The sequence below is a fragment of the Molossus molossus genome, unplaced genomic scaffold (assembly GCF_014108415.1).
Source record: "Molossus molossus isolate mMolMol1 unplaced genomic scaffold, mMolMol1.p scaffold_m16_p_2, whole genome shotgun sequence".
Lineage (NCBI taxonomy): Eukaryota > Metazoa > Chordata > Mammalia > Chiroptera > Molossidae > Molossus > Molossus molossus.
The window spans coordinates 32,563,630-32,587,210 of NW_023425355.1; the positions used below are offsets into that span (position 1 = coordinate 32,563,630).

General features: G+C 35.4%; 1 protein-coding gene across 1 annotated transcript in view; it reads left to right on the forward strand.

The window, feature by feature from the left end:
* The window catches only part of IL1RAPL2 (interleukin 1 receptor accessory protein like 2), a 1,440,342-nt gene that overhangs the window by 1,408,872 nt on the left and 7,889 nt on the right, over positions 1–23,581 (forward strand). Inside the window, exon 9 of the mRNA XM_036270972.1 lies at positions 17,268–17,438. Within this exon, the coding sequence (XP_036126865.1) occupies positions 17,268–17,438 (171 nt within the window). The remainder of the gene's footprint in view (positions 1–17,267; positions 17,439–23,581) is intronic.

The window sequence follows — 23,581 nt, forward strand, 5'->3', positions numbered from 1 at the left end:
CCCTGATTTATAAACGCTCATTAAAATATATCTTCAAAATGAGAAATTGGGGCCTGTTTTGATCCTAATTATGATCTAACTATATATATATATATATATATATATATATATATATATATATATATGAAAATTTGGTCACTTTCCCTCAGTTTTTATATACAGCAATCAATATTTAAAAACCTGAGTTCTTTCCTGTGCACATAAAATAACTAGATAAAATATGCTACTGAGAAAAATGTCAGTGGTTCCCAGGTGCCAATAAGTGGCTAAAGCATCCTATTGGGAATGGAAAAGATGCATTGTCTATATGAAAGAATATGAAAGGAAGGTTACTATAATTCATTTGTTTTGAGTCGTAATTATGTGATTTACTAACTCTCTCTGTAAGAGATGATGTAATTTATTGTTAATCTTTAATAATTAATTTATTTCATTACCCATGCCCAATAATTCAGACTAACCAATCAGTTGTAATACATATTTATAAGAATAAATTCATGCTAATATCATAAAATATTTCAGGGATCAAATATTCCATTTGGCATCCATATCTCCATTGTGGTCAAAATGACAAGTAAGGTAGAATATATTGACTAGAAAATTTTGTGTTTTGATTACAAACCAATTATTTTAAGGGGGAAAATGCAATGTGTTGAGGGGAGACTTCAAGGACTTTCCCTACATGGAGACTTATACCTTAAATGTACACAATCACTGTACTAGCTGAATTGAATACTGTAACGTCCACAGGTATACAGTGAGGATGAATAAATCTGTATTAAATCTCTTAGAAATATTCAGTTTCATGATGTCAAATATCAGCTAGATAATCTATTGAATTTTTTCATTTCTTTATTCAAATATTTTGGCACCTCTTAGACACCTCTTAGTTTTACCCATATATACTTTCTTCATGTTTTCTCTGATTCATATCTATAGTAGCATTTACTGAGAGTTCATATAAAACTGCTTTCTCTTTTGTTTTATTTTTTTAATGTATTTTTATTTTTTATTTAAAAATGTTTAAGTTACAGTTTACATTTGGTATTATTTTGTATTAGTTCCAGATGTACAGCAGAGTGGATACCCAATTGTATGCTTTACAAAGAGTTCCCACTGATAGTTCCAGTACTCAGCATGCACCATACATAGTTATTACAATAATATTGAATATATTTCCTATGTTATAATTTATATCCTCGTGATTATTTTCTTGCTTCCAATAGGTACTACTCTAACCTACCCTTCCTCCCCTCCGGAAACTATCAGTATGTTCTCTGTATCTATGAGTCTGTTTTTTTGTTTTGTTTTGTTTTGTTTTTGTTGTTCATTTATATTGTTCTTTAGATTCCACATATAAGTGAAATTATGTAGTGTCTGTTTTGCTCTAACTGACTTATTCACTTAGTATAATAACCTCTAAGTCCACCTATGCTGTTGCAAATGGTAAGATATAATTCTATTTTATGGCCAAGTAATATTCTATTGTATATATGTACCACATCCTTTTTATCCACTAATCTATTAATGGGCACTTGGGATGCTTCCACAGCTTAGCTATTATAAATAATTCTGTAATGAACAATAGAGGTGCATATATTATTTCAAATTAGTGTTTTGGGTTCCTTTGGATATATACCCAGAAGTTTAATTGCTGAAAAATAAGATAGTTCCATTTTTAGCTTTTTGAGGAGACTCCATGTTTTCCACAGTGGCTGCACCAATTTGCATTCCCACCAACAGTGCATGTGAGGGTTCCCTTTTCTCCACATCCTCTCCAACACTTGTTGTTTGTTGATTTATTGATTATAGCCATTCTGACAGGTGTGAAGTGATATCTTAGTAGACTTTTATTTGCATTTCTCTGATGATTACTTAGTTTGAGCATCTTTTCATATGTTTATTGGCCATCTAAATGTCCTCTTTTGAGAAATGTCAAATTTGGTCCTTTGACCATTTTTTGATTGGATAGTTTGTTTTTAGGGGGTTGATTTATATGAATTCTTTATAAATTTTGAATATTAACCCTTTATCTGGTATATGATTGGTGAATATGTTCTACCATTCAGTAGGTTTTCTTTTCATTTTATTGATTGTTTTCTTTGCTTTGTTTTTTGTTTGTTTGTTTTGTTTTTTTTAGTTTGATGTAGTCCCATTTGTGTATTTGTTCTTTTGGTTCCCTTGCCCAAAGAGATATATCAGAAAAACCATATATCAGAGAAATATATAAGAACTTACTGCCTATAATTTTTTTTTTTTTTGATTTTTAGTATTAAGTCTTACATTTATGTCTTTAATCCATTTTGAGTTTAATTTGTCTATGGTATAAAAAGTTAGTGTATTTTTTTGCATGTATCTGTCCTATTTTTCCAACACAGTCTATTGAATATATTGTCATAACACCATTGTATGCTCTTGCCTCCTTTATCAAATATCAATTGGCCATATAGGTATAGGTTTTTTTCTGGGATTGACATTCTATTCCATTGATGTATATGTCTGCTTTTATATAAGTGACATCTTTTTTTGATTACTATGACCTTGTAATATTATTTGATATTAGGTTGTGTAATACCTCTAAATTTATTCTTTTTTTCTCAAGATTTTAGTAGCTCTTTGGGACCTTTTACTGTGGTCCCATATAAATTTTTAGAATATTTATTCTAGTGCTATGAAATATGTCATCAGTGTCTCAATAGGAATTGCATTGAATCTATAGATTGTTTTTTGTCTTATAAACATTTAAATGGTTTTAATTATTTCTATCCAGGAATACAGTATATTCTTTCACTTATTTGTGTCTTTTTCAATTTTGTTCTTCAGTATCTTATAATTTTCTGAATACAGGTTGTTTACCTCCCTGGTTAAATTCATTTCTAGGCGTTTTTCTTTTTATGCAATATAAGTGGGATTTTTTTTATTAGTTTCCCTTTTTGATAGTTCACTATTGGTGCAAGTGAATTCTGGATGTTTGTTTTGTAATCTGCTACTTTACTAAATTCATTTCTCAGTTCCAGTATGTGTTTTTGGTGGAATCTTTGTAGTTCTTTATACAAAGATTCAGTATTTATATACAGTATCATGTCATCTGCAAATAATGACAGTTTTACTTCTTTCTTTCCAATTTGGAGCCTTTTATTTCTTCTCTCATTGCTGTGGCTAAGAGTTCTTATACTACGTCAAATAAAAAGTGGTAAAAGCAGACATCCTTGTTTTGTTTCTGATATTCATTGAAATACTTTTAGGTTTGTTCATTGCGTATGATTTTTTTTGTGTGTTTGTCACATATGGCCTTTATTATGTTGAGGTATACTGCCTCATTCCTACTTTGCTGGGAGTTTTTATCATGAATGGGTGCTGGATTCTGTCAAATGCTTTTTCTGCATCTATTGATACGATCATATTATTTTTATACTTCACTTTGTTTATGTGGTGTATTATGTTAATTGATTTACAAGTATTGTACCAACCTTGAATCTCAGGGATAAATCTCACTTCGTCATGGTGTATAATCTTTTTAATGTATTGCTGGATTCAGTTTGCTAATATTTTGTTGAGGAGTTCACATTTATGTTCATCAGGGATATTGTTCTATAATTATTTTCTTTGTAGGATCTTTATCTGGTTTTGAAATTAGGATAATCCTGGCATCATAAATTGGCTTGGCAGTCTTCCCTCTTCCTGAATTCTTTTTTTAAAAGTTTGAGAAGGATAGGTGTTAGTTCTTTGAATGTTTGTTAAAATTCCCCCAGGAAGGTATCTTGTCCAAGATTTTTTTTTTTTTGGAAGTTTTTAAATTATTCCTTCAATTTCATTGGTTGTAATTGGTCTGCTCAGCATTTCTGTTTATTTCTGATTTAGTTTTGGGTGATTGTATGTTTCTAGGAATTTACCCATTTCTTCTAGATTGTCCAAATTGTTTGAAATATATTTGTTCATAAAATATTCTTATGATCCTTTGTATTCCTGTGGTGTCAGCAGTCACTACTCCTCTTCATTTCTGGTTTTATTTATTTGGGTCCTTTCTCTTTTGTTATTCCTGAGTCTGGTTAAAGATTTATTAATCTTGTTTATCTTTTTAAAATAACAGCTCTTGGTTTTATTGATCTTTATTTTTGTAGGCTTTATTTTGCTTATTTCTGCTGTGATAATTATCATTACCTTCCTTCTACTCACTTTTATCTTTGTTTGTTGTTGTTTTTCTACTTCATTTAGGTATAAGGTTAGATTATTTATTTGATATTTTTCTTATTTCTTGAGGTAGGCCTCTAATGTTATGATCTCCCCCTTAGGATTTTTTTGTTGTGTCCCATAGATTCTGGGTTATTGTTTTCACATTTTCATAGTATATTTTTATTACTTCTTTGTTCTCATTGTTAACCTGTTCATTTTTAGTAACATGTTATTTAGCCTCCGTGTGTGTGTTTTTCTTTTCTTTTCTTTTCTTTTTTTTAATTGATTTCTAGTTTTATACCATTATGGACAGAGAATATACTTGATATGATTTCAGTCTTCTTAAAGTTATTAAGACTTGTTTTGTGACCTAACATGTGGTCTATCCTAGAAAATGTTCCACGTGCACTTGAAAATAATGTATATTCTGCCCTGGCTGGTTTGGCTCAGCGGTTAGAGTGTCGACCAACAGACCAGAGAGTCTTGGGTTCAGTTCCCACTAAGGGCACGTACCACAGTTTCATGTTGTCCCTGGACCCAGTTGGGGTCATGTGGGTGGCAACCACTTGGTGTGTCTCTCTCACATCAATGTCTCTCTCTCTCTCTTCTTCCCTCTCTTCCTCCCACTCTATCTGAAGATAAATGCAAAAATGTCCTAGGGTGAAGATAAAATAAAAAAGAAAAGAATGTATATTCTGCTGCTTTGGGGTGAAATGCTCTGCAGATATTATTAAATCTGTCTGAGTTAGTGTGCCATTTACGGCCACTGTTTCTTTGTTAATTTTCTGTCTGGAAGATCTATCCATTGATGTCAGTGGAGTGTTAAAATCCCCTACTATGACTGCATTTCTGTTGATCTCTCTCTCTATGTACATCAGGATATATTTTATACATTTAGGTGCTCCTATGTTGGGGGCATTAATGTTTATAAGGGTTGTATGCTCTTGTTGGAGTGATCCTTTTATTATTATGGAATATTCTTCTTTGTCTCTTATTATAGCCTTTGAATCATGGACATGGACAATGATGTGGTGATTGTGGAGGGGGAAGAGGCTGGGTGGAGGTAGAAGAAAGCTTAGAGAGGATCAATAGTGTTGGAAAAAATAAAATAAGCCCTGGAGAGTTTGGCTTAGCGGTTAGAGGGTCTGACCACAGATGGGACAGTCCCAGGTCTGTTCCCGCTAAGAGCATGTACCTCGGTTGCAGTTTGTCACTGACCCCTGTTGGGGTTGTGCGGGTAGCAACATGTTGACGTGTTTCTCTCATGTTGATGTTTCTCTCTCTGTCTTCCTCACTCTCTCCTTCCTGGTCTATCTGAGGATAAATGCAAAAATGTCCTTAGGTGAGGATTAAATAAATAAATAAATAAAATATAACATGTTCATTAAAAATAAATAAATAAATACAAATTAAGTCTATTTTGTCTAATATAAATATTGCTCCCCTAACTTTGTTCACATTTTTATTTTCATGAAATAACTTTTTCATCACTATTGTTTCATTGATCTTTTGAACTGTTTTTTTTTTTTTTTAGTCTCTATGTCATTTATTTCTGCTTTGACTTTTACTATTTCTTTCCTTCTACTTGCTCTGGGTTTTTGTTTTTGTTTTCATTCTACTCCTTTAAGTTGTAGGGTTAAAGAGTCAATTATAAATTTTTCTTGTTTCTTAAGGCAGGCCTGTGGTGCTATGAACTTCCCTCTCAGGACTGCTTTCACTGTGTTCCATAGATTTTGTGTTGTTGTGTGTTCATTTTCATTGGTTTCCAGAAAGTTTTTTATTTCTTCCTTGGTCTCCTTGGTCACTGATTTGTTGTTTAATAACATGCTATTTAGCCTTCATGTGTTTGACCGTTTTTGCATGTTTTTGTTGTAATTGATTTCCAGTTTCATGCCATTGTGATCTGATAAGATGCTTGATATGATTTTAATCTTCTTTAATTTGTAGAGACGTACTTTGTGTCATAACATATGGTCAATCTTCGAGAATGTCCCATGTGCACTTGAGAAAAATGTATATTCTACAGCTTTGGGGTGAAATGTTCTGTAAATATCAATTAAGTCCAGGTGTTCTAGTTGCTCATTTAAGGACTGTGTGTCTCTGTTAATTTTTTCTCTAGAAGATCTATCCAGTTGTGTCAGTGGCATGTTAAAGTCACCCACTATGACCATGTTGCTATTGATCACTCCATTTAAGTCCTCCAGAAGTTTTTTTTATTTTATTTTATTAATTAATTTATTTATGTTACAGATGTTTGTTCTTTTCTCCCCACTGATTTCCCCCTCCCACCCCTGTGCCCAGATTTGTTGTCCATGTACATTGTTCATGCATACATGCATATAAGTTCTGTGGTTTATCTCTCCCCCACCACCTCTTCTGCGGATTGTCAGTCTGTACCCCACTTCCACATCTCTGGGACTACCCCATTCCTCAGACTGTTATGTTCATTATATTCCACAAATAAGTGAGATAATATGATACTTGTCTTTCTCTGTTTGCCTTGTTTCACTTAGTATGAGACTTTCCAGGTCTCTACATGTCGTTTCAAAGGATAAGAGATCTTTCTTTCTTACAGCTGCATAGTACTCCATTGTGTATATGTACCACAGCTTTTTTAACCATTTGTCTACTTATGGGCATTTGGGCTGTTTCCAGATCTTAGCAATTGTAAATAGTGCTGCTACAAACATGGGGGTACATATATTCTTTCTGGTTGGTGTTTCAGGCTTCTTAGGGTATATTCCTAGAAGTGGGATCACTGGGTCATATGGCAGTTTAATTTATAATTGTTTGAGGTAACACCATATTGTTTTCCATAGTGGCTGCACCAGTCTGCATTCCCACCAGCAGTGTACTAGAGTCCCCTTTTCTCCACACCCTCTCCAACACTTGTTTGATGATTTGTTGATGGCGGCCATTCTGACAGGTGTGAGGTGATACCTCATTGTTGTTTTAACTTGCATCTCTCTGATGATTAGTGATGTTGAGCATTTCTTCATATGTCTCTTAGCCATTTGTATGTCCTGTTTGGAGAGGTGTCTATTTATTTCGTATGCCCATTATTTAATTGGGTTCTTTGTCTTCCTTTTCTTGAGTTGTATGAGCATTCCATATATATTGTTAATTAACCCCTTATCTGATATATCATTGGTAATTATGCTCTCCCATACAGTGGGTTGCCTTTCCGTTTTGATGATTGTATATTTTGCGTTGCAGAAGATTTTGAGTTTGATGTAATTCCATGTGTTCATTTTATCCTTTGATTCTGTTGCTTTATTTGATGTATCAGTGAAAATTCTGCTGCAGTGTATGATGTCTGAAATTTTGTGGCCAACAGTTACTTCTAGGATTTTTATTGATTCATGAGTCTCATTTAAGTCTTTTATCTATTTTCAGTTTATTATTTTGCATGGTGTAAGTTGATACTCTAGTTTCATTTTTTTTGCATGTAGCTGTCCAATTTTCCCAACACCATTTATTAAAGAGGCTGTCTTTACTCCACTGTATGCTTTTGCCATCTTTGTCAAATATTAATTGAGCATATTGCCTTGGGTCCATTTGGGTTCTCTGTTCTGTTTCACTGGTCTATCTGCCTGTTCTTGTGCCAGTACCAGGCTATTTTGATTAGAGTGGCTTTGTAGTATAACCTGAATTCTGGTAATGTGATCCCTCCTACTTTGTTCTTTATCAAGAGTGCTGTGGCTATTCGAGGTCTTTTTAGGTTCCATATAAACTTTTGAAGTATTTGTTCTAGTTCTGTGAAGTATGTCGTTGGTATTTTGATGGGGATAGCACTGAATGTATAAATTGCTTTGGGTACTATGGACATTTTAATTATGTTAATTCTTTCAATCCATGAGCAAGGTATGTGCCTCCACGTTTTTATATCTTCCTCTTTTTCTTTTTTCAATTCCCTGTAGTTTTCTGTGGATAGGTCCTTTATTTCTTTGGTTAAATTCATTCCTAGGTTATTTTTTTTTTTTTTTTTTTTTTGCCGCAATGGTAAATGGGATCATTTCTTAGTTTAACTTTCTGTCAGTTCATCATTGGTGTATAAGAATGCCATCGATTTCTTGACATTAATTTTGTATCCTGCTACTTTGCCAAATTCATTTATTAAGTCTAGGAAATTTTTGATGGAGTCTTTGGGGTTTTCTACCTATAGTATCATATCATCTGTGAATAATGACTGTTTCACCTCCTCCTTTCCAGTTTGGATCCCTTCTATTTTTTCTTCCTGTCTAATTGCTGTGGCTAAGACTTTCAGTACTATGTTAAATAAGCGTGGCGAAAGTGGGCATCCTCGTCTTGTTCCTGTTCTTAAAGGAAATGCTTTTAGTTTTTGCCCATTGAGTATGATGTTGGCTGTAGATCTTTCATACATGGCCTTTATTATGTCGAGATATGATTCCTCTATTCCTGCATTGCTGAGCGTTTTTATCAGAAATGGATGCTAGATTTTGTTGAAGGCTTTTTCGGTATCTATTGATATGATCATGTGGTTTTTATTCTTCATTTTATTTATGTGGTGTATCACGTTTATTGATTTGTAAATGTTGTACCAGCCTTGCATCCCTGGGATGATACCCACTTGGTCATGGTGAATAATTTTTTTGATGTATTGCTGGATCCGATTTGCTAATATTTTGTTCAGGAATTTGGCTTCTATGTTCATCAGGGATATTGGCCTGTAGTTTTCTTTCTTCGTAATGTCTTTTTCTGGTTTTGAAATTAGAATTATGCTGGCCTCATAAAATGAGTTTGGAAATCTTACTTCTTTTTGAATTTTTTGAAATAGTTTGAGGAGAATGGGTTAGTTCTTTTCTGAATGTTCGGTAAAACGTCCCCGTGAAGCCATCCTTTCCTGGGTTTTTGTTTTGGGGAGAGTCTTGATTACCTCTTCAATTTCCTTAGTTGTTATTAATCTGTTCAAGTTTTCTGTCTCTTCCTGGTCCAATTTTTGGAGATTATGTGTTTCTAGAAATTTGTCCATTTTGCTTAGATTGTTGAATTTGTTGCCATATAATTCTTCATAGTAATTATTGACGATTTTTTGTATCCCCGTGATGTCAGTTGTTACTTCTCCTGTTTAATTTCTGATTTTGTGTATTTGTGTTCTCTCTCTTTGTCTCTTGGTGAGTCTAACTAAGGGTTCATCAGTCCTGTTTATCTTTTTGAAAAACCAGCTCTTTGTTTCTATGATCCTTTGAATTGTTTTTTTGGTCTCTATGTCATTTTTTTCTGCTCTGATCTGTACTAGTTCCTTCCTTCTACTTGCTCTTGGATTTTCTTTTTATTTGTTGTCTAGTTCTTTTTTTTTTTTTTTTTTTTTTTTTTTATCCTCACCCGAGGACATTTTTCCATTTTTTGTACAGACAGAGTGGGAGGGAGAGAGAGGAAGAGAGAGAGAGGGAAACATCGATGTGAAAGGGACACATCGAGTGGCTGCCACCCGCACGACCAACCAGGGCCGGGGACAAACTGCAACCAAGGTACGTGCCCTTAGCGGGAACCGAACCCGGGTCTCTCCAGACCGCAGGCCGACGCTCTAACCGCTGAGCCAAACTGGCCAGGGCTGTTGTCTAGTTCTTTAAGTTGAGAGGTTAGATAGTCTATTAGAGATTTTTCTTGTGTCCTGAGGTCGGCCTGTAGTGCTTAGAACTTCCCTTCCAGGATTGCTCTTGCTTCATCCCACAGATTTTGTGTTGTGTGTTCATTTTCATTGGTTTCCAGGAAGTTTTTTATTTCTTCCTTAATCTCCTTGCTCTCTGATTCATTGTTTAATAACATGCTATTTAGCCTTCATGTGTTTGACTGTTTTTGTTGTAATTGATTTCTCATTTCATGACATTGTGATCTGAGAAGATGCTTGGTATGATTTCAATCTTCTTCAATTTGTAGAGATGTGCTTTGTGTCATAACATGTGGTCAAACTTCGAGAATGTCCCATGTGCACTTGACAAGAATGTATATTCTGCAGCTTTGTGGTGAAATATTCTGTAAATATCAATTAAGTCCAGCTGATCTAGTTTGTCATTTAAGGACTGTGTGTCTCTGTTATTTTATTTTTTTTTTCTAGAAGATCTATCCAGTTGTGTCAGTAGCATGTTAATGTCACCCACTATGATCGTGTTGCTATTGATCTCTCCCTTTAAATTCTCCAGAAGTTTTTAAATATATTTTGGTGCTCTCGTATTTGGTGCATATAAGTTTACCAGGGTTATATCCTCTTGTTTAATTGCTCCTTTTAAGATTATGTATGACCTTCTCTGTCTCTTTTTATGGCCTTCGTTTTGAAGTCTATCTTGTCAGATATGAGTATTGCTACACCAGCTTTTTTTTTTTTTTTTTTTTTTTTTTTTTTTTTTTTTTTTTTCATTTGCTTGGAAAATTTTTATCCATCCCTTTACTTTCATCCTGTATGTGTGTTTTGTCCTGAGGTTGATCTCTTATAGACAGCATATATATGGGTCTTGTTTTCTTGTCTGTTCAGGTGCCCTATGCCTTTTGATTAGTGCATTTAAAGCATTTACATTTAAACTTATTATTGATAAGTACTTTTTATTTTTATTTGATTCTATATAACTATGTTACTCTTTATTTTCCTTCTTTCTTCTTCTTAAAGAAGACCCTTTAACATTTTTTGTAGTACTGGTTTGGTTGTAACAAACCCTTTTAGCTTTTTGTACATTGGAAAATGCTTTATTTCTTCTTCAATTTTAAAAGATAGTTTTGTAGGGTAAATTAATTTTTGTTTCAGGTCCTTGCTTTATATCACTTTGAATAATCTGTACCAATCCCTTCTGTCTTGAAATGTTTCTGTTAAAAAATCTGCCAACATTCTTTTGGGGGCTTACTTGCATGTAACTAACTGTTTTTCACTTGCTGTTTTTAATATTCTCTCTGTCTTTAACCTTTGACATTTTAATTATGATGTGTCTTGATGTTGACTTATTCAAGTTCATCTTGATTTGGACTCCCTGCACTTCCTAATCTTATGTGCATTTCCTTCACTAGGTTAGGGAAGTTTTCAGTCATTATTTATTCAAGTTGTTTCTCAATCCCTTGCTCTCTCTCTTCTCTTATTGATAGCCTTATGATACAGATGTTGTTCTACTTCATGTTGTCCCAAAGGTCCCTTAAACTCTTCTCTTTTTTTTTTTCCTCACCGAGGACATTTTTTCGATATTTTGTTCAGATAGAGTGGAAGGGAAAGAGAGGAAGAGAGAGAGAAACATGGACGTGAAAGGGACACATGGAGTGGTTGCCATCCACACAACCTAACTAGGGCCGGGGACAAACTGCAATCGAGGTACGTGCCCTTAGCGGGAATTGAACCCGGGTCTCTCCAGACCACAGGCCGACCCTCTAACTGCTGAGCCAAACTGGCCAGGGCGATATACTCATTTTTTAATATGTTTTTTTTTTTTTTTTTCTTTTCTTTTTGTTGCTCTGATTGGGAGTTGTTTGCTACCTTGTCTTCCAAATCACTGATTCATATCTCTCCTTCATGTAACCTATATTTTTTTTCATTTTAGTGAATTCTTCACTTCAGATATTGTATTCTTCATTTCTGACTGTTTCCTTTTATAGTTTCTATGTAATTTTTCATACTTTACAGTTCTCACCAACTTTCTTAAGCATTCTTAGAACCATTTTTTTAACTCTATATCTGGTAGATTGCTTGCCTCCATTTCATTTAGTTCTTGTTCTGGAGATTTCTCTTGTCCTTTCATTCACGACGTGTTTCTTTGTCTCCGCATTTTGACTATTTCTTTGTGTTTGTTTCTGAGTATTAGGTAGATCTACTTTGTCTCCCAGGCTTGGTATGGTGGCTTTATGTAGTAGATGTTCTTTGGGACTCAGTGGTGCAATCTTTTTGATCACCTGAGCTAGCCTCTCTAGGAATGTCCCTTGCACGGGTTATATTAGCAATCCTGTTGTAAGTAAATCTTGACTGCTGTTGGTCCATTCATATGTGACATCAACCTCCCTTAGGCTGGTTGACTGTTAGGATTTGCCCCAACTATAGTATACAATCTGCTGTGCAGGTGCTGACTACACAAAGCAGAACTCACCTCAGCAGTATGGTGCCTGCCAAGATCTCCCTTTGGATGTGTCACTTGTGGAGCTATTTGGAGCCTGTTCTGATATTTTCTGAAGCTCACCACTGGGTGTGTTCATACCAGTTCCTTGTGGGAGCGACTGTGGTACAAGTCAATGTCAGACAATACCTGGCACTGGCCCTGGTCAACCTGTTTGGACCTACAAAGAAATCCACAGTTTGAGGTTGCCTCTGCTGGGCCTGGATGTGCATAGAAGTACCAAGCTGCACAGAAAGGTGGGCTCCCACCAGCACTGAGTCTTCAGACAAGTCAGCAAAAGTCCCAAGGCACTCTGATATCTACCTTCACCTGCTTCTGCCCCACAGCTGCCTCTTAAGTTCAGTTCCTGCGTCTCTGGTGGTACTAGAGTTGCAAGAGGTAGGTTTTAGTGAGTCACTAGGTAGATGTGAGTGGTATTCACCAGATTGATACAAGGTCAAACTTGGTGCCAGTGCTGGGTTTGAGGCTACTCAGCAAAAGATCTAGTGTGCACCAAGGCTAGATGCCACCTACCAGGTGTCCCCATACATTTGTTGTTCGTTGGGGTCTCAGAGAGTCATCAGGGTGAAGCCAACAGTGTTTATCAGGACCAATTTTACCAAAATTGGCTGTGTGAAGCAATGATGTCTCTGCACTGGTCAAATGTGCCAGGGGAAAATGCCCCCCTGCTTAGAGCCACACAACTCAGTCTGTTCCTGGATTCTTCTCACACCTCGTGCTGTACCCCAGCTTCAAAGGGTGGGGCCACCAGTAGTCCAGAGGGTGGGTACACCAAGAGTCTGGAGGGTGGACCTAGTGGAACGCAGTGAGGGTAAGACACTGGTCAGGCTTACAAGAAGATGGGGGAAATCGTGCCCATCCCAGAGCCACACAACTCAGTCACTGACACCTTCTGAGTCCACCCAGACCTGTAGATCCTGGGCCCAGGCAACTGACTCCTCCTTAGGGCATGAGCTCCATGGGGTGGTTGAGTCCAGAGGGTAGGCAACAGCGTTCCCCAAGGATGATGCCAAATGGAGGGGAGTACTCCACTCAAGAAAGATGGCATGTGCAGTGTGGGAGAGGTACTCAGTACAGGGATTCTGGTGGCTGTCCCTTCAGCTCTCTCCCCAGAGCCACAAACCCCAGCCTGTCCTCACAGTACTCTAGTCCACTTCACCCTCCCTCTACCAGGGCTCAGAGTGAATTTTTGTGAATGAGATTTTGTGCACTGGCTCTTTAAGAATGTGCCTGGTTCTCTAGCAGACTCCTGTCACTCCTTGGGTGACAGAATCCCTGCTGATTTTCACAGCTAGATGTTATGTGGATGCCTTTTTATGGTTATGGTGTTCTGAGATGCAGATCCAGCATTGGATTGAGACTCCTTGCGCCTCAAAGAGAGACTTTGCAGCTGAAATGTCCCTCCAGATTCTCACCTGCTGCCTGTGGGAATGGTCTCTACCTTTCTTACTAGTCTCAATGTGGCTTCTTCTGTAAATCCTTGGTTATAAGAACTGTTCAACCAGTCTTCAGTTGGTTATTTAGGTTGATTGTTCTATAATTTAGTTGTAATTCCAGTTTGGTCCTGGAAGGAGGTGAGTGTAACTTTCACCTACTGTATCACCATCAAAATGCCTTTTTGGGGGGCAATTTTTAATTGTGTTCCTAAGTAAATACCTAGATGAACTAATGAGAAATCACAAAGACTGCAGTAAATAAACAAAAGGACATGAAGAAGCATATTATTTCATAAAAAATGTTAAAATAACAATATGAAAAAATGTTTTATTTGACTTGAAATTAAAATGCCTGATTTTTTATTAATAAAAATATATCCAACAAACTGACTTCTTAGCTATTTTTTTATATAATTAATTTTATTTCAATCTATCAAGTAATGATTGTTTATTTATTTGACCTTTATGTTATTCAGTCATTAAATATTTCTTTAGTGTCTATTATGTAGCAGACACTATGCATGATATATTTACTTTTATTCTTTATCTGGATCAGCACTACACACACACACACACACAAACACACACACACACATGCAGGCACTGTAGCAGTCACTAGGGTTATAATAATCAACAGTCACACAGTCTTTGTACTTTTGAAGCTAAGGATTTAGCACTGTGTTTAGCACAGCACTGGAAGATCTGGGTTGCACACAGAAATGGCTTCCTAATGGTTAACTGCATTAATATTAGCTTTTAAAACAAGAAAGGACAGTCGTGACAAGAAAATTCATCCACAGACAGTTTGGTTTCCTTCCACATAACTTTTATTTTCATTGGGAACTGCATACCTGTGGTTACCGCTATGTGAGCCCTTTTTTTTAAGAATGGTCTGTCTGCATTTTGCTCTATTTTTTGGCTCCTCAGATGAGCTTAGTCAGTTTAACACAGAAAAAGTCTCATTAGCCCTACCTAGCAAAGTGGTGTTGCTGAATTTCTATTTGGTTTAAAAATAGTTTTTAGGCCTTGCTGTTAATCTTATTTGCATCATGTTGTTAATTTTGCTTTATCCATTTTGCTCCTTTTTGTGAGCAACAGCTGTGGCTATTCATGAGGTTTTATTGGCTATATACATAAGGCTGAAGTGCATTGTTTTAAACTGTAGCATCTGTGTCACTAGCTTTCTAGCTGGCATCCTAGAGCTTCTGGGATATCTGACATGGTAGCTTTGAGAGCTCTCTTTCTACTTTGGCCATCCACCACAAGTTCTTCACCTTTGTCTTAAAGGGAAGTGACTGAAACCTGAAGCAACTGTTTTCCAAAGAACAATGTGCTTCTAGAATATTAGGTGAAAATTATTATTTAGACACATTGGATGTTAACATGTGTCAAAGACATCCATGTCCTTTGTCATAACTTAACCTGAGATATGCAAATACAGCAATATTTTTCTAGAGGAACATCTTTGTAGCATCACCTAAACTAAGATAAAAAGTTAAACAAGCAAGGATTGGATTGGGAATATGTAAGTTTAGTCATAGTTGGAGGCCAAAAGTCATAGTCAGGACAAGCAATGGGGCAAGAGTCTAGAAGCCCTGGTCAGGTAAAAGAGTCAGGTAGTTATTGTAGATGCTTGGTTCATAGTATATGTTCAATAAATCATCGTTGAATGAATTAAGAAGTAGTTAAATTCAGGGGGGTTTGTGAGATAGAGAAGTTATCAAAGTCAGAGGAAAAAAGGTCTAGTCTGACATTATGGACATTATGGAGTTTGAGGCAGCAAAACTATCCTCCAGGAACAATGAAATGCATTCTGCTTATAGGAATGAATCTGTCCTTTGGCCTATTTTACTCTTCCAGCTGTGTACCATTGGCATCTCTAAGTCCCAGGTGCATAATTATAGCTGGAGAAAGTCAAAGACCTGCAGGTGCATCCTAAGCTTGATTGGAACAGGGGCAGAGGTGCTAGGATTATGGGAAGGTTCTTACATTAGCATTGCATATGAACATTCTGTCTTCCAAATGGTTTTTTATGTATAACAGCAGAATGTGCCCCATTTGTTAGCCAAATGATCTCAACTATCCAGGGCAGCCCTTCATGGGTATCTGTTTCCAGGCAATCAAGTAATCCAACCAAGGTTTATGAAGCCTTTTCCAGCCAGTGGACATGCTAAAGTGAATCTTCTGTCTTCAAGTACCATCTAAACATAAGTAACCAGATTTCCTTTTTTGTGAGGGTGGTGATGGCTGGAATCTTCCTAGAATCAGAACAACATAACCCTGTCTCAAGTATCTCTAGATAGGCAGAGGGTCACGCCTACTGCTGTTGCAGGGTATTTATATGTCTTTATATGCTTATCCTTTGTTCCTCCTTCTGCAGGTAGAACCAAATAATCAATGGTATAGAGGAGTGGCTGCTTTGTTCTGTAAATTACCTTTTGGTCAGGTTTTAATTATATTCTAATCAGATCTGTTTTAATGGAAAATACCGAAGTGTTTTAAAAACAAATCTTGAAATATTTGCCTGTCTTTTAAAAATATTATTTGCAGATATCTAGGTTTAATAAATACTGATAATTCCATATAAGTCTATGCTCACTACATTAACTTTTTTATAATAAGTTTTCTATAAATAAAGGAATTTTGAAAAGCACTATAACTTTTCCAATGTGGCCTCTCTAAAACCAATGGGAACTTATACCTTGAGTAACTATATTCATTAATATTTTTCAGGAAAAAAAAATTTATATGGAGAGGTTGGCTCTGGACCAATACAGCAAAGAAGGAAAAGTGTACATTCTCAAAGCACAGTTAACTCTCTGGCTAAATGTGTAATGGGAAAACCTAATTTGCCAATACTGAAAGGATGTATATTTCAAAACAAAGGCTTCTTTTGGAAGCTTGTAGTTAGTTGGCCATGGGTTGAACAAGAATAATGGGGAATGCACTTGTATAAAACACAGCTGCTGTCTCTAAAATTTGGTAATGAGCTGCCTTTTGTATAAGAAGATGATGACACTAACCAACTGGAATTATGATATGTGCTGTGAGTATGTGTCTCCAGGAGTGAGGCTGGATTATTTCGATCTTCCACACTCTATAGCCCAGCTCCTCGTGGATCTCTTGCACATATTTGTGCAACTAGGTATAGTCTGTTTCTAAGTAACAGAGCCAAGCCAACTGGAAGAGAAAAAAATTCAAATCCATGTCTTTGGTCTATTTAGTCTTGCATTCAGATACACTGAGCTAATCATTCATACGTCACTGAGCATCACAAATATGTATAGTTATCAAGAGTTACAAATACTAATTCCCTCTATTATTCTTTCCTGACTACTGCCCATTACATAAAAGTTTCAGGTCATATCATATGACTATATTATGTTGAAATGTACTGGATTTGTTATAACATGACAGGTGACGTATTTTTTCTAATTACTAACAACAGTTGCTGATTACAGCGCTTATTCCAGCCTATTAGTGGTTATATATTTTTAGTACTTGAAGGAACCTGCTAACATGTACAACCCTTTTGTTGTTCTGCATATTTAAGACAACAAGGAATATGATGCCTATCTCTCTTACACAAAAATGGACCAAGATACTTTAGGCTGTGACAATCCTGAAGAAGAGCAGTTTGCTCTTGAAATACTGCCAGATGTCCTAGAAAAACACTATGGATATAAACTCTTCATTCCAGAAAGAGATTTGATTCCAAGTGGAAGTAAGTACTTTCAAGTTTTGTATTTTAAAAGTTTGTGGGGATATTTTAGGAAGTTATATGGAAGCTTTGAACATTAGAGTCAAGTATTTAGATATTTTTTCTCATAGGAGATTTTATTAAATTAAGGTTTCTCCCTAATGCCTGTGTTCTGACTTTCTAACATTCACATTTTTAAAATGGTACTCCCACTTATATTTCAGCTGTGGTTTTAAAATTGTGCCTTGATGATATTTCTTATTATATTACCTTTGTGTTCTGAAAAAAACAATGATTCTCCTTAAAAAATAATCTGTATAAGTCAATTAAAATCTTTTCAATGCATTTCAATTCCAAAGCTGGTCTTTTGTCATTGTACTTCTACATATAGCTACACTCATTTTCATTAATAACTCTGAATTTATACCTTGTTATTAATTTTAAGATTTATATAAAAATCCACTTAAATAGGGTTGTGAAACTACCAGGAGTTGCACTTTCACTGTGTATTTATTTTTAAGAATTTCTGGATTATGTGAGTTTGAGTGCTACCTTTAAATTATGTTACATATTGAAAGAATAAATTAGGGTCCAAGTAAAATATATACTTTGTTACTCTTAATGTTCAGAGTGCTTTACAGGGTAAAGTGTAAGGGAAATACAGAAAAACCTAAGATATTGTCCCTACCCTCAAAGAGCTTAATATGCCATTAAGGGAAATAAAAGTGATATAATTAATTTGTATATGAGTTTATGTTAATAACCTTGACAGGGGGAAGCTGAAGTATAACCGCAATCAGAAGAAGGTCATTTATATATATATATGATAAAATTAAAAAGCTTATCTGTTCAATACTCACATTTTATTCATCATTACAATATCCCAATATAGAGAGAGAACAGATACTGTCCTCTTACAAATGAGAAAAGAAAGCCACAAAGAAGTCCAAGATTAGGCAGTTAGCAAATGGTAGAGCTGGAATTAGAACCTAGATCTGTTTGACTCTGGTTCTCACTTTACTAGATCATGTTATTACTTAAAAACATTTATTCAGATTACCAGCAGTCCACAGGGTCACTAAACTGACAGAGGACAAATTTAAACAATCGAGTTCTGATTGTCCATCTCTTTTTCTCAGAGTGCATATGTGTCTATGTATATTTGTGTATACACATGGGTATGCACATTCACACGTGCATAGAAAGGATAAAGAAAATAATATTTATTGATCTATTACTTTCCTGTACTACAAATTAAAGAATTCCCCAAACTTCTTCACATGGTCCTTCGTTTCTTTATTTCTGTAGCTTTCTTCATTTTGATGACTTGACATACTACTTCTACATTGGTCAATCCCAAGTGAACATACTGATACCTCAGACTCATTTTCTATTCTCCCATATTCGATGTTCATTGCATCTTTTCCATTCTAACTTCTACTATTCTAGCATAGGCCTTAATGGCCTCATTTCTGCATATTGATTACATTCCATATTTGTCCTCTCATCCATCCAGTCCCACTAATATGTATAATTCCTTGATCACATCACTCCCCTATTCAACATTCCTAAATTGTTGGTCATTTGCTATAGGATACAATTTATAAGCTTTAACTAAACACTTCTACAATCTGCTGCCAACCCAGATTTATTTTCTAAAATTATATCCTAACATTTCCCCTACTTCTGTCTTACACCCTAGTAAAACTGTGCATTTGATATATATTGTGTGTTCCTACAATGCTTTTGTTCATGTTAGTCTTTCATATCTTTATAAATCCTACTTATCCTTATTCATATAACTACTTCTGTGAAAAGTCCATAATAATTTCTCTAGTCCTTCAGTTCATGATGTACAATCTCTTGTTTGACTATAAAGTTTGCACTTTTGTTATATTTTGTATCATTTTATGTACATTTTCATCTATTTATGTGAGCAAGATTGTAAGCTTTGTGAGGATAGGGACTCTTATCTCATTTATGCTCATACCTCTGTCTTCATCTAGCAGATTACTTGAGTTCATTGAATTTCTCGTGGATGCTTATTGATTTTGTTTGAACACTATTGGATTAAGACAGGAGGAAATAATTAGAATAAAATATATAAGGGTTTAAAAAATTTTAGTGTTTTTTATTATAGTTTTCAATTACAATTTATAAGCAATATTTTTTATATTAGTATCAGGTGTACAGCATAGATTTTTTCATGTCAGTATGTGACAAAAGTTTTTCTTTAACAAACTGAAGATGAAAGCTACAAAGGGACTTTCTACTGAAAGAAAAAAGTACTGTGAGTAATTCATAGGAATAGTGTCTGTCTTTAAAATGGACTAGTGAGTATATTACTTTTACTTTTCAGATATTTGCAAAAATAGCTACAAAGGGTTGATTAATCACTGATGAAAAATTTTAAGTATTTCATTACCATTTTTAGATTAATCAATTAGATCACTATGTAGTTTTTGTATTTTTGCCAAGAGCACTTTGTTAAATGTAGAAATTCTGTAAAATTTATTTTTAGAGTAATAATAGCCAAATTACATTAAAGTAATATTATTACCAAAGCATAATTTATATTCAATGTCAAGTCATCTTCAGTAGAACTCAATGTGGTACCAGTCTTTCTGTGCTTTCTTGCATTCCAAAATTGTTACCCTCACAATAGCCAGTCTTTATCAACCCCAGTGAGTGGATAAAAATTGGCAATCTTTATGTCTGAAAATTTCAACATCATCTTTATTCTGAGCTAGAAAAAAAAACAATGTTTCAACACTGTACACATTAGAAAGGGAAATGGTGACAACTTGAAACACAGAAGATCCATTTTACCTGAGACTCAGTAGAAGACACTTTCTTATTGTGTCAAGAAGTAACTATTTGCACATGGGTGAGAATGAGACCTAGAAAGCATGATAGGAAGAGAGATATATCTCAAAGGTGTGTCCTCTTAGTGTTACCGGATAGTTCATTTTGATGACTTGACAGATCAATTGAATCAACCTGCTGTGTAGATTTAGCCAAACATGAGGTAGAATATTTTATACCTCACTGAGTCAGCTACTTGTTTGGCTGAACTGATTGGAATTAATTAGGTGTTTTGCTGTATCATAGATAGGTCTGAACATCCTTCTTGACCATAGGCTGTGAGGCTAACATAGCTGTATTTCCAACCTCAAAACTACAATAGTTGAAGACATAACACACTGCATAAAAGATTACAGGAAGCTGCCCTGGTCAGGTGGACCAGTTGGCTAGAGCATGGTCCCATACAACAAAAGTTTGCAGATTTGATCCCCAGCCAGGGCACATGCCTGGGTTGTGAGTTTGCTCCTTGGTCAGGGTAAGTACAGAGGTGACTGATGTTTCTCTCACATTGATGTTTTTCCCTCTCTCTCTTTCTTATATATAAATTTAAAGAAAAAACATGTATTCAGGTTAAGATAAAAAAAAAAAAAGATTATAGCAGGTTGTTATCTTGACATTTAAATAACTTAACATAGCCTGGCTGGTGTGGCTTAGTGGTTGAGCATTGACCCATGCACCAAGAGGTCACCAGTTCAATTCCCAGTAATGGCACATGCCCAGGCTGTGGGCCTGATCCCCAGTGGGGGGTATGCGGAGGTGGCCAATTGATGTTCTCTCATCAATGTTTCTATCTATCTCTGTTTCTCCCTTCTTCTCTAAAATCAATAATGAAAAAAATAAATGCAAAAAAATAAAATAAAAATAAAGAACTTAACATAGAGCCCTGACTGGGTAGCTCCACTGGTTGGAGCATTGCCCTATGCACCAAAAGAACTTAACATAGAAATACCCAAGAAGATGTCATCAGAATGGGCAGATATTTTATATTCCATAGCAGTCATTTTAATTTTTTTGAGATTATACAACTATCACACTGAGCAGGGACTTGGATCCTGGATACTCAATGGTGAACAGGGAGACTCCTTTTACAAGTAAACCACTGAGACAACTATGCAATTTTTAGATGCAACCACTGGAGGGTGTTTGGCTTTAATCCTTCCTTCCTGAAAAGGAAATTCATGTTCTCTGAATTCCGATTTGCGAGTGTAACCTGCAGAAGTTCTTAAAAAGGCCCTTTGACAATTTTTCTTTTCCATCAACATTTCAGAGCTGGCTTAGCAGTCACCATGTCACGATTAATGAGTTTTTCCTTGGCATTTTTAGCATGCATTCAGGAAGTCAGTGAAGTATATGAATAATATACTTTATTTACACATGAATGACAGAGTAGAACAGTTTGGACTTGGTGTATGTGTGTTATTAAAGAAGCTTCTGTGGTCTGTATTTGCAGCCATTGGTACAGATTTAACAGGTTATGCTATATAAATATAGACACATTCCTGTGGGAGGGGGCTAGTTACAATATTATAAGCTTTGTTTGTCTCTTACATCTCATTTAAAACATGTTGACCTGACTACTCCTTCCTCTAAAAACTAGCGATGAGCCTTAGAGGATTGTAAAAGCAGATTTTATGATATTCTTAACCTACAACAATAATTTTCTATGAATCAAATTAATGAAGTCTATGACATAAACATATTCATATTTAATGCCTTCAGTTTCATTATCACAACTCTAGATATTCTAATTCAAAATTATTAACACCCAAAATCATTAACCTTTCCAATATATACAGTTTTAAAAGCTCATGAATGAAGAATGGGTCTCCTTCCACCTCTCTCTTTCTCTCCCCTTCTCTCTCTCTCTCTCTCTCTCTCTCTCTCTCTCTCTCTGTCTGTCTCTCTTCCAAGGGTTCTCAAAAAGCTTCAATACAATCATGGTACTTTCCAAGGTGAGGTGGAAGTGTCTGTACCCTTATCACAGGTCTACTAGGGAAGTGACCTTTTGTCATCCTGAATCACAGAGATGGGGAGATTTGACATAAATATTTTCTTTCAATGCTAAAACTAAAAGTTTTCAGATCTGGACATTATTTTCCTGGCAGTAACAAACCTTTCCTTTCCATTCTTGGGCCTGTGGCCAGGATCTTTCTTATGTTTTCTCAGGTTTGGTGCCTGAATGTGGCAAGAATTCCTACTTTCCAGTAAAAGTTTGGTCTGTCTCTTCCCAGGCTAGAAACATCTGTCCCGAGAACAGCAAAAGCAACTTTGTTTCCAACAGGCGTCTGAATGTCAGAAATGACAGGCAACCAAAAGAAAGCCAGATTTAAAAAATAATAATAATAAAAAAAAAGCACCCTACTCAAAACTGCCTAGAGACACAAACTTGAGAAGTAGAGATTTTTTTCACCCCTGCAGCTGCTGGGTTTTGAAAGTATTCTACACAGAGCACATTGTGTTCATGGGGCCTAGTGGATCCTTGAGGAATGAACAGATGTGCTCTGAAGCTGACATGTGACCAACAGAACCCAGCTGTGCAACTGAGATCCTGAGATTGGGGACATTTTTGGATGAGTACCATTTAGTCTCCTGAGCCCATCTTATCTCAGTGTTTCTGCAGAGATTTAAAAACATAAAAATATAAAAGTTTATTAAACTGGGCTGAGGGCCATGATCAGATGGAGAAAACTGCATTCTAAGATTGAAATTAAAACCAACCCAAACCTATAGCTTTTGTTTGCCTTTAAAAAAAACAAGTGAAGTGCTTAAATTTACATATGCAATATTTTAACAATTTTTAAGTGAGCCAGTTATGGCTGAATATTTTGGAAAAATCTAAAGATGTCCAAGTAAACACTGAATAGACAAAAAAAATTCTTCAAAGTCTTTAACCTCAATTTTATCCTATTATTCATTGGAAGATTATGGAGAGCTCTATGCAAGTTATTTATGAATCATTACATCTGAGAAAGATACTAGTGACATAAAAATAGTATCATACATACAGTTGAATAGCTATATCTGTTGAAATTATATATATGAATTTGGCCTCAAGTATCAAATTGTCTTTCAATTTGTTTCCATGCTCAATTTTTCTGAGAATGTCTCTCAATCAAGAATATTAGGACTCTGTCAATAATTTAAGGAAAACATATATAATGTCTAATTACATTCTTGAACTTGCTAGATTTTTCTCACTAGTCTAATCTTCAGTTCTTTAATGCTTAGCACTAGCCATGTGATTGTGCTGACAATTAAATGACAAATGACTGGAGAATACATCTGGTGTCAGATGATACCCA